This window comes from Elephantulus edwardii, unplaced genomic scaffold, assembly GCF_000299155.1.
Source record: "Elephantulus edwardii isolate Elephantulus edwardi_28Jun2011 unplaced genomic scaffold, EleEdw1.0 scaffold00059, whole genome shotgun sequence".
Classification (NCBI taxonomy): Eukaryota; Metazoa; Chordata; class Mammalia; order Macroscelidea; family Macroscelididae; genus Elephantulus; species Elephantulus edwardii.
In genome coordinates this window covers 17,112,786-17,124,809 of record NW_006399809.1, presented here as the reverse complement: position 1 = coordinate 17,124,809, position 12,024 = coordinate 17,112,786, and the positions used below count along the sequence as shown (strand labels likewise).

Here is a 12,024-nt window from a genome sequence, read left to right as displayed (position 1 = left end):
GATCAGTTAGCAGCTCCATCTGCTGTGCAGTGATGTCAGCTTGTAGTGAGAGAGGCCCTCCAGCCTTTTTTAAGAACTGGCGTATTCCCCAGAAGACAAGTGAGTTGGACTAATCCTAATCCTATGAGCTTGAAGTGTTAGTACTGCTAGTCCATGTGCTTTCTGTGTGCCAAGGAACCAGAAACCTCAAGAGAAGAGGATTAGTTGTATCATTCTAATCATATTCATTCCTCTTCAACAATCCTTGCCATGGTAGGGCATGAATAAGAAATTATCTGAAAGAAACTCAAGAAGCAGAATTTAAAATTTCCTGTAAACTCCAGTCAACTACATTTCTAATTCAGGTCTGACATATGTCCATTCCGGATTTTCATTCCCGGACAAGTGTAACAACTAATAGCTTTGAAAAGTTCAGAGGATGTGTCATCTAGGAATGATGCTTTAGATTAGGAATCTCTAGGGAGAAATTAATGAAGCTCCGCTCTAGAGCTAGATTTCCTGCTACCACATCTCAGTCACCACTGTAAACTGGATAGGAAGTTACTGTTGTTCTTATTGTTGTTGTTGTTGTTGTTGTTGTTGTATGCCATTTAGTCAGACCCGACCCATAGCTGACCTCCCAGAAGGTTTTCGAGGCAGTTAATTGCATGGAAGGAGATTGCCCATCCTTCTCCTGGCAAATAGTTGGTAGATTTGAACCATATACCTTTGGGATTGCAGAGCAATCCACTAGGCCACCAGAACTCACTGGAAAGGAGGTAGCCTCATTATTTCATGGTAATAGGAGACTGACTACCAGAAGCTTCATTCAATTTGAACTAAAATATATATTTTTTTTGTTTTTTTAAGGGCTTGAGTATCTAATGGGAATCGAGAGAACAGATTTGAATCCGAGGTTGGCTATTTAACAGAATTAATTAATTTTACTTTCTAAACCTCAGTATTTTCATCTGTGAAACAGACATAGCTCACTTTGCAGAACTCAGGAGAGATGAATTCAGCCAAGGTCTAATATAAATATTCTGTAACTCAATTAACTCACTGTAATTCAGATTTAGTAAGTGTTCATTCTAAAACTCTGAAACTGCCCTTAGACAGAAAGAAAATATTCAACATTTGATAAACACCTATGACCAAAAGAAGAATAATCTGTGGGGAGCTGCTAAGAGAGAGTCTAGTTTGTCTGAAATTGCAATGTTAGTACTTCCAACCATGAAGTAAGAGATCTGGTGACACAGTGATTGAAGCTCTTAACTGCTAGCCAAAAAAACAATAGGCAGTTTAATCTACCATTTCTGTGGAAGAAAGATATACTGGGGGGGGGGGGGAATAAAAAAAGATAAAAAGGACTGTGGCCATGGAAACCCACAGGGGTTCGGAATAGCTAAGTATCAGCAACTGACTTGAAAAACAAAAACTCAATAAGAATATGTACTTAGTAAATGAATGGCTTCCTAATGGACTCTTTATACTTTGATAGAGCTGAAGGAGGATTCCACACACATCCTCTTTTGATGATGTCTACGGAGCAAATGCAGCCCCTGGAGCTCTCAGAAGACAGACTGGACAAATGCAGCCATTTAGGTAAATGTTTCAGTGTGAATGTCAGTGGTAGGTGTCAGAAAGGGAGCATCTTGGCCATTGGGTTTGCAGACAGGTCAGAGGGAGACCCTCTGAAACCTGATAGGCTACACCTTCTGCTGCCAGCCAGCACCAGATGGACAGGCAAACAGCCATGAGTCTGTGGGGTCTGCCATGTAAATATTAGCTGAAGCACTGGAGAGAAGTTGATTAGAGTTAAAAAGATCGAGAAGAGGCATTGTCCTCTTTTTTGGGGTCTGACTGCATCCCAGGCAGAGCATTTCTGAGGCAATAAACAGAATGTGGCAGTAGAGCTGGTTTCCAGGATTTCGCGCCACACTGACACCCTATGTGCACTGCCAATAAAATATTTCAAATATCTCTCTTTGCCTATCAAGACAGAATTTTAAATAGCCTTTTTCCGCTTTATTGTCAATCTGTTTCCTTTCCAGAACTGACTTTTTGCATAACCTTTGTAATGAAAATACCAGAAACATTTCTGCCTCTACCCATTTCTAAAAATGAGACACTCAGACTTTTGATGGATAGGCCTTTTGCATATTCATAGCCTTTGTTTATGCCTTGTCTGGTTATGACTTCTCCCCCCTCCCCACTCCCCATTTGCCATCAAGATATTTTATGTTCCAGGATTTCTCAAAAAAGAGTGGAAAGTGCAATTCAAGTAAAAGTCAAAATTGAGACAAAAATCTTGCTCTCTGAGTAGGATTTTCAGAATAAACAGTAACCTGTGTGGACCTTTATTAAGTCTGTAACTCTAGGCACCTCATTGCTGGGAAGCACCCTTCTAAGCATCATTCATTCATCTAGCAAATATCTGTGACCTATGAAATATATGGGTGACCTATGAAATATATGGTGGGGTCAACTGTACTATGCAGCACCAAAATCCTGCAACTATTTTTTCAGCCAAGTGTTAGATATACGATCCCTAGAGCCTGGGTTTTATGAAATCAATTGTCTACAGTGAAACATTCAGCCTCATATCTGGCCTCTTTTTTTTTATATTGTGATTTGAGTGAGGGTCTACAAAGCATGTTGAGGGTTTTTTATTTAATCATTCATATATATTTTGTTCTACCACATTAATTATAATACTCACAAAGTGATTACGCTTGTGCCACTTCCTCTCTATAGGTCTCATTTCCACTAATCCCTCTACCCCATTCCTTCTTCCTGTTACGGCTTTATCCTTAGGTATAGGCTTCTTGAGGTATCTGGCCTTCTCGAGGTTTCATTTTTCATCTGAAAATTAAGGATAATAGTCTATTTTCCATGTGAGTTTATTGTGAGATCTAAATGAGAAATGTGTTCCAGGATCATATTTAAAATGTTTAACAACTGTTAAAGCACAAGCAGTGACAAATGTGGGAAGATGCTGATTAATCCCACTTGCTGGAGCATGTATGACGTGTATGTGAAATCACCTAATGCACTGGTGATGATGCCCTGTGTAGACCACACCCCCTCCCCGTGTGTGTGTGTGTGTGTGTGTGTGTGTGTGTGTGTGTGTGTGTGTATAAACTTGGTACCGTGTAAGCCAATGCCACGTGGTAAAAGTCTCACCAAATGCTCACGCAATTGCAATTAATTAATTAAATAAAAACCTATGCAACTATAAACCTATAAAATTAAATTAAAATCCTATAAAAACTTGTTGTTTGGTGCCATCATGCTACAGTCACTGTGTCAATTCACCTGGTTGAGGGTTTTCCTCTCCTTCCTAATGTCCTAATGTCCTTCCACCCTAATGTCCTTCCCAAAGGAATAGCCTCTCCTAGCAATTAGCCCAAAGTATATGAGACAAAGCTTCACCATCCTTGCCTCTAAGGAGTACTCTGGCTTCACCTTCTCTAAGACATATCTGTTTGTTCTTTTGACAGTCCATGGGATATTAAGTGCACTCCTCTGACAACATAGCCTCAAAAGCATCAATTTTTTCTTCTGTCATCCTTATTCATTGTCAAGCTCTCAAACACACAGCAAGTGACTGAATAGACCATGTTCTGAATCAGGCACATGCTAGTCTTCAAACTGACATCATTGCTTCTCAGTAATTTGGAGAAGTCCCTGCCTGACTGCAGACTCTCCCAGTGCAACAGGTCTCATGGTCTTCTGAGTACTATATCGCTTGTGGATCCAAGTAAGATGAAATCATTGACGGTTTCAGTATTTTCTCCATGTATCACGATGTTATTCATCAGTTCATATTCCACTAGCATTTATTTATTTCTGCTAAGGAGATTGCCAAGAGAACAAGCAAATACATCTTGGAGAAAATATGACCAGGGTTCTTTTTAGAGGAAAGGATGGCAAAACTTCATCTCACATAAGATGTGTTGTTAGCAGGAGACAGTCCATGGGTGAAAAGACATCATTCTGGGAAAGGTAGAGAATGAGAGAAAGAAAGGAAGACGTTGAATGAACCAGATTGACACAGTGACCTTATTAATGGGCTTAAGTATGTCAGAGAGGAGGAAGATGGGTACAGGAACAGGATTCAGATATTTGCTCTTAGGGTTGCTATGAGTCATAGTGGACTTGAGAATATCTAACATTTTTAAAAACGAGACATAAAGGAAGATATATCATTACAAAAGGCAAAGAAAACATGTAAAGAAATAATAATTTTATCATCTTTTTAAGACACTTCTGGAGGAAAAGAATAACCCCACCTCAATAGATATTCAGAAAATAAGAATAAGAAATAAGAAGAAGCAGAAATACGAAGAAGACTTGACTGGCCATAATGAAGTAATAAAGGTGAATAAAAAATTCGCAAAGAACTTTAGTGAAACTCCCAAGAGCAAGGCAATCAAAAGTTTATGTAGTGATTCTGGGGTCTCCAAAGGGAAAGATCCTTAAATAAAGGAAATTAAGATGGAGTATTTTACACAAAGACCCTATTTTCACATAAAAAATTTAACTGAAACTCAAACTGCCTAACTATATTTCAATTTCTTTTCCTTAATTACTCAAACCATCTGAGTTAGCATAATTCTAGTTTTTCATTGCATTAGTCACAGTCTGTCTTGGCCTAGTTCTGATGACTAATAGTGAGTTTCTCCAACAATTCCTTCCACAGATGTTGTCAATCTGATAACCTGATTTTTAACCTGATTCTTTTTTTTTCTGTAAAGTAACCGTTTGTGTTTTTAAAGAAGATATTTGCAATGAATAAACCATTGAACATACAAAATTCAATCATTCTGTTTCCAATCTCATTTCTGTCACCAAGTCTATACTTTCCAACTACCATTCCATCTTCATTTTTTCCAACTTTTGCATTCCAGTCACCAATTATCATGAATGCATCTGTGGAACAGACCTTCAATTACTTAAGTGCGATTTCAAATTGAGGCCAAATAAAGTGAAAACAAGTCCATTAAAACTAAAATATGATCTTGAGTCTACTCCACCTGAATTTCAAATGCATCTTAAGAATAGGTTTGAAGCATTGAACATCAATGATCAAAGACCAGATGAATTGTGGTATAACATCAACGAAAAGAACAAAAGGTCACTATAAAGACAGATGAGAAAGAAAAAAAACAGAAATGGATAAGAGACTGAAAATTGCACTAGATTGGAAGACACTAAAAAAAAAATAAAAGAGAGATATAATAATAAATATTCATTAATAATTGGAACATGGATTACATCATGTATGAAGCTAGTAAAATTGCAAGTTGTTAAAATGTTATGGAACATAAAAAGATCAACTCCTAAGCATTAATGAGATGAGATGGACTGGTATTGACCACTTTGAATCTAATTATCACATGATCTAGAATGCCAAGAATGACAAATTGAAGAAGAAAGGTGTTGCATTCATAGTCAAAAAGAACACTTCAAGATATATCCTAAAGTACAATGTTGAGTGAATATTATTATCCTATTATCCATATTCATTCAAGAAAGGCTTATTCATGCAGCTTGTTCACCAGCTGCTCCATGGGAGAAGGATTGGTTAACTGCCTCTGAAAACCCGCTTGAGAGTCAGCTGTGGATCGGTAAAACCAGGGGCTTACTGTGCAACAGACCATCAATTACTTATCTGCAAGTTCAAACTGAAGTTGAAAGTTGGACAATGAATAAAGATTACAAAGGAATCACTGCCTTTGAACTATGGTGTTGGAGAAGAGTCTTGAGTATCTTACAGACTGCCAAAAGAACAAACAAGTCTGAGTTGGAGGAAGTGCAGAGGCAAGGGAGATGAAACTTGGTCTCACATTTTGGGTATGTTATTAGGAGGGGCTGGTACTTGGAAAAAGACATCACCAGGAAAAGTAGAGGATCAAAGAAAGAGAGGAAGACCCTTAATAAGATGTATTTACTCAATGACTATAACAGTGAACTGAAGACATTGAGAACGAGGTAGGATAAGTTTCAGATCTATTAATAAGATTGCTCTGAGTTGCAATTGATTAGACAGCACTTAAGACCACCACCAACAACAAAAGGGTCATTATGAATTAGAATTGATTCAATAGTAAATGAGTTTGTGTTTTGAAATCCAGTATAATTTCTAAGTAGAAGTCAATAACTGACCTCTATCATCAGGTAAATTTAGAAATCAAGTGATTTGTGATTTGATTAATATTCATATTGACTTTTTTTTTTTATTCTGTCAAAAACAGATGATCTTTCAGACCAGTTCATTAAAGACTGTGATCTCAAAAAGAAGCCAAGGAAGGGGAAAACTGTCCAGACAAATCTGAATGTTGAGTCTGATCAAAAAAAGCCGAAAAGAAAAGATACACCTGCCCTGCATATTCCTCCTTTCATACCAGGTAATGGACTTTCAGGTCAGTTTGCACATCTACAAAAGTGAAGGAAAACCCACAAAAACAAACAAATCAATGATGCAAGAGTGCATTGGTCACAGTTTCTCTCTCAAATATTTTGTTATTTGTTTAATAACTGGGCACTTAAAACTTGGTATTAGTTGCATACAGCTGCTATAACAGAGACATTCTAAAATTTTGGTGGCTTAACACAGGAAGACATGTTTCACTCACCAATAGTGACAGACGGGGCAAGGAGAGACAGACACTGCTCGAAACTCCCTCAAGAACCCAGGCTGATGGAGGTCTTTGCATCATTAGTGAATGGGTTTCAACAGGACCCTGAGTATCAATATCCAGCAGGTATGAGGTAGACTAGAATCAAGAGGTTATCTTGGCCAATTCTGAGGTGACACATGACAAGATTCCCAGTGCCTGAAAGGTAAGCTCTTTATGGACCCAGAAGAAAGGAAAACAATATAGTGAAAAAAGAATATATCTCTATTAACCTGAGATGTAACAATCTTTAGTGCCCAAGTTTGACTCTGCTTTATTTTCTTCTCTGTCTTCCTTCCTGATGTTTTATTTAAAGCTCTCTCTTCTACATCCTCACTCACTGCTGTCAAGTTGATCCAAACTCAGAGCAATCCTCTAAAGGATTTCAGAAGCTGTAAATAAATGCTAAAGAGAGAAAGATTGTCCATCTTTCTCCTACAGAGACGCTCTTGGATTCCAATCACCCAAGGAGTGTGGCCTTCAGGGCAGCTATGGACTTTGTCACCAAAGCTCCCTGTTGTTATTGTTGTTGTTTGCCATTGAGTTGAAACCAACTCTAAGTTGATCCTCTAGGGTTTTCAGAGGCAGTAAATCACATAGAAAGAGATTGCCCATCTTTTTCCCATAGAATAACTAATGGATTTGAACCACATGCGTTTGGAATTGCAGCACAACTTCTTAAAACTAGGCCACAATGGGAAGGATCTTTTGTGGAAAAACAAGGTATTCAAACTTTGTAAATGAACCAGTATAACATTTTTAAAAGATAGATTAATTACATACCTTCCTATGACAGCTTTCAATTCTCTAGGAAGCAAGCGAACAAACAAAAAACCAGTTGTGATTAAGTCGACTTAACTCCAATTCTGGCAATGTCCATGAGGTGAGAGTAGAACTGTGCTCCTTTTGATGTTTAAGGACTGATCTTTAGGAAGTTAATTTCCAGGCATTTCTTCCAAGATGCACCTGGATGGGCACACAGCCCTCCGCTTTGGTTAACAATTAAGCACATTAACCATCTATACTACCCAACCCAACCCAACCCAACTCAAATCTATTGTAATCAAGTCAATTAAAATGTATGATGACTCTGCATTGGCTTTGTGAAGCTGTAAATCTTTATGGCAGGAGGCTGGTCTACCTTCTACCCACAGAATAACTGGTGGATAGGAATCACAGTCTAATACACTACATCCCAGGGCTCTCAGGCACCTCTTAAAAAAAACAAACAAACAAACAAACAAAAACAGAAGCACATAAATACCTGAAACACAATTTAAAGAAAAAAAAACAAAAAAAAAAAAACCATTCTGGAAACCCTGAAGTAAGGCTTTAAAGGAGTTCTATTGAATCAGGATGGAACTCTGAGGACATAGTCTGTAGCAAGACGCTCTCCTAATCTAAAGGTTGCTCATCTTTGATGGCTCAAATCCACCGGTGTTCCCTTGAGGAAAAGATGAGCAGGCTTTGCTCAACGCAATTTACAGTGTTGAAAACCTACTGGAGGGTTATCATGATGGAGGGTCACAATGAGTCAGTTCTGAGTCCATGGAAGTGAGTTGAAGTTTAGTTTGATCTGAACAGTAAACTTTGCAAAATTTTGTAGAGAAGCTTTTTCTAAATTGATTTCTTAAGTTGGGGTAAAAGCTTCATGTGCAGAACAGAGGCAGGAGGACTCCTGAGTGAAGGTGGGGCCAACCAGGACATCAGGGTAGAGGCAGAGAACACACAGATGGCAGGACCTCAAATGGTCTGGTCTTACTGAAGATAAAAGACTCTGAAGAAAGGCAAACCTGGGTCCAATTCCTGTCTTTAAAGCTGTGAGCTGTATTATGTTGGGCACACTTCCTAACCTCATGCAGTCTCATTTCTCTCCAGTATGAGATGGTAGTAGCAATATTAAATTCCTCAGAGCTTGGTAAAATGGAAATGAAGCAATGTGTGTAAAAAACCTTTTGCAAAGGGCATATTCTACAGTGTGGGCTCAATACATGCAATTCTCTTTATGTTAAAAAAAAAACCCAACAAACTACCTTATTAAATCTGGAAAGCTCTATTATATGGACTTCTTCCCCGATAACACTTCTCTAGCTTCTTGTATATGCCCCTTGTTCACGTGTTAGGAATCATGTTGCTGACCTGGTCTCTACCCTCTGTTCCCCTAATCATGCAGGTGTGTTTTCAGAGCATTTAATTAGAAGATACGATGTCCAAGAGAGACAACCAAAGAACAAAATGAGCCCGGCTCTTCATAACACTGACCTGGAACAGAAAAAGCCAAGGAGAAAAGACACACCTGCCTTTCATGTGCCCCCCTTTGCAGCAGGTAAAAGAGCTGGTGCAGGGCATTTGCAGGGGGCGATGAGAACAGGTGGAGAGCCCAACCATCTGGATGTACCTCGGGAATGACCTTTGTCCTGGCCCAGCAAGCTGTGTCCCTCTAACTGGCTCTAGGGAGGAGCCACATTTGCTGCTGCTTTTCTGGTTTCTTGTCACTGGCAGCTCCCCCAGGGGCTGGCCTGGACATGACACAGGGAGGGGAGGGTGAGCTTACTCATGCTTCAGTGGAACTGCTCAAATTCACTGAGCTCATGAGGCTGAAATGTCAGTGGGTCCCTGAGAAGAGTAAACTCCACCCTTCAAGCCTAATCCACCATCCTGTGGTTGATAGCTTATTCTCCCAAATAATCGAGAGTAATTAAGGAGAAGAGAGAGAGAAATATTGGTACTATCTGAATATATATAAGATTGGCAAGGGATAGAGTAGGGTTTAGAGCTGCTGTACATAGGGTCGCTATGAGTCGCAGGTGACTCGACAGCCCATAACAACAACAACAATATCTGAATATATGTTGAAAATATATAGTTGATAATGTTACTGAACTAAGTGAACAAAGCCAGGTTGTAAGGACACCAGTGTGTGGGGTGTAGTGCTTGTCCTGGATGGGAGAATAAGATATATGCATTTATTATGAAAGAGAGAGAGAGAGAGAGAGAGAGAACATGGACATATATAGAAGCTGTGCTGCAAAAGGCACACAGTTCGAGGCCACCAACTGCTCCACAGAAGGCTGGGCAATCTCTTCCCGTGCAATTAACTGCCTCTGAAAATTCGCTGGTTGGATCAGCTATGGGTCAGTTCCAACTAGACAGTATACAACAACAACAATACACTCAGTTAAAAAAATTTTTGCCATTGAGTCAAAATTGTCTCATAACAGACGTGTCTTTGGGTTAGATAGGGTGTAAATCATGTGAGAGGAGATTGTGCATCTTTTTTTCCCATGGAGGTGTGGCCCTTGGCTTAGCAGGGCAACTCCGTCAGAGAACACTGCTAGAGCACATAGAACACACACACACACACACACACACACACACACCCTATGACCACTGAGTCTATTCTGACTTATCTTCAGGTTTCCTAAGTTGTCAATATTTATGGGAGGAGAAAGTCATCCTTCTGCTGAAGAGTGGCTGTTGGATTTGAATCATTGACCTTTCATTTAGCAGCTCAGAGCTTTATACCACCAGGGGTCTCTGTATGAAGAATTGGAAAGCAGTAGAGTGGAGAATGAACCAAGCCGTGACCACACTTCTGGTATTAAAAAGGTTTGAATGTAGCACTTTGTTGAGAGTCTCTAACTATTGGATACTAAGCCATGCAAGTCTCACAATTAAAAAAAAAATCAACTACCTAACACAAGAGAATGGCTGTTAACACTCCCATCCCCTTTTCCAGTAAAGTGGAGCTGCTAACCAGGTCAGTGGTTCGAATCTATTAGATACTCTGAGGTAGAATCTTCTTATAAAGATTTACAGTCTCAGAAACATGGTGGGGATAGCTATCAGTTGGAATCAACTTGATTGCAGTGGAGATTTTACCAATAAAGAAACAGAGAGAATTTCATTAACTTACTCAGTCACTTTCAATTTCTTAAATTCTAGTATGGATAGGAATCAGTGAATCACTGCATGGTGGGTTTGTTCAATGACTGGATACGTAGTAAAGAAGCCTAAACATTGTTCTCAAATTTTTCTGCCTGGTGTTCAGTCAGTTTTTCATTTGCACTGTGCTGTGGGTTAGATTTCCAGCATTACAGGGATCTAGAAAGAGCACGTTGGGGAGCAGATAAAATTATATATATATATATATTTTTTTTTTTAAAAAAAAGACCATACTTTTCCTTTTTATTTTGCTAACACAGAAAAAATTGCAAGACTCAGCAAAGAATAGACGATGGGAAAAGTAGACAAGTCTGGTATCCTAGCCATGTTAAAGGGTCTTATCCCAGTTCATGGGATTTGTGTTCTCTACTCTTCTTGACTTACCTCAGTCTATCCTTTCTGTCCTCATAGCCTTTCTCCTCTGCTCATCCTTCTGTCTATACTTTCCTGTATATTTGGGAAAAATGGCAAGTATATGACTGTTAAGACTCCTGGTCAGTGTCTCTGTGTGTCAGGCTATATGTGTGTGTGTCTGTGTGCTCTCTGTGTGTGTGTCTGTGTCTGTGTGTGTGTGTGTCTAGCTGTGTCCTGTTTCCCTTTCATGCATACACACACACGCAGACAGATTTCTAGAATCCATTTTTTCTGGACTTTGACAACAAGCAAATTTCTGAGATAATACAAATGTGCCCAACACAAGAAGTTTATGGCATAAGAAGTGTCATTTTCAGTCTGTCTTCTCATAACAAACATTGATTGACTATCTGCTTATACCTCAGGCACTCTTCTGGGTGCTAGTAATGAGAGAAAGGCAATCAACAGAAGGAAATAAGTAACAGGGTATTTTCTAAAAATAAATGCTGTAAATTAAAATTAGGTAGAAAAAGAGAAACATATTGCTTCTCTAGATGTTTAGGGAAGAACCCTTCAAATATCCTTTCCTCAGGGAACAACAACTCAGTACAAAGAGAGAGAATGGTTGCACAGCTCAATGAATATCAGCAATGTCACTAAATTGTACACAGAGAAACTATCAAATTCCTGTATATTTTGCTGCGTATGTTCTTAATAGCAATATAAATAAAATTTAGGAAATGAAAGTGGTATGAAGCATGAAAAAGCAGTTCTCTGGAGAAATGGGCAAAGGACTAACTGGTGGGTCTGCCCCAGTCACTTTCCTCACTGATTCTACACACCCTTTCTTACACTCATTTTTCAACCTCTCTCACATTCCTTCCAGTCTTGCTTCTGTCCAAGTCCATAGTACATTTTAAGAATCACTCAGTTTATATACTTTGTTTACAAACCCTTGCAACTCCAAAATGATTCTTTTTCTACTCTGAACTCCACATTAATAATGGGTATGATCCAGGAAGTATTAAAAGAAGATGGAAGGAATATACTGAGTCACTGTATC

At 38.9% G+C, this 12,024-nt stretch overlaps 1 protein-coding gene across 1 annotated transcript in view; it reads left to right on the top strand.

Moving 5' to 3' along the window:
- The first annotated feature begins 1,514 nt into the window (after positions 1-1,514).
- The window catches only part of PPP1R17 (protein phosphatase 1, regulatory subunit 17), a 19,475-nt gene continuing 8,965 nt past the window's right edge, over positions 1,515-12,024 (top strand). The window contains exons 1-3 of the mRNA XM_006887615.1: positions 1,515-1,584; positions 6,240-6,392; positions 8,836-8,988. Of these exons, the coding sequence (XP_006887677.1) occupies positions 1,515-1,584; positions 6,240-6,392; positions 8,836-8,988 (376 nt within the window). The remainder of the gene's footprint in view (positions 1,585-6,239; positions 6,393-8,835; positions 8,989-12,024) is intronic.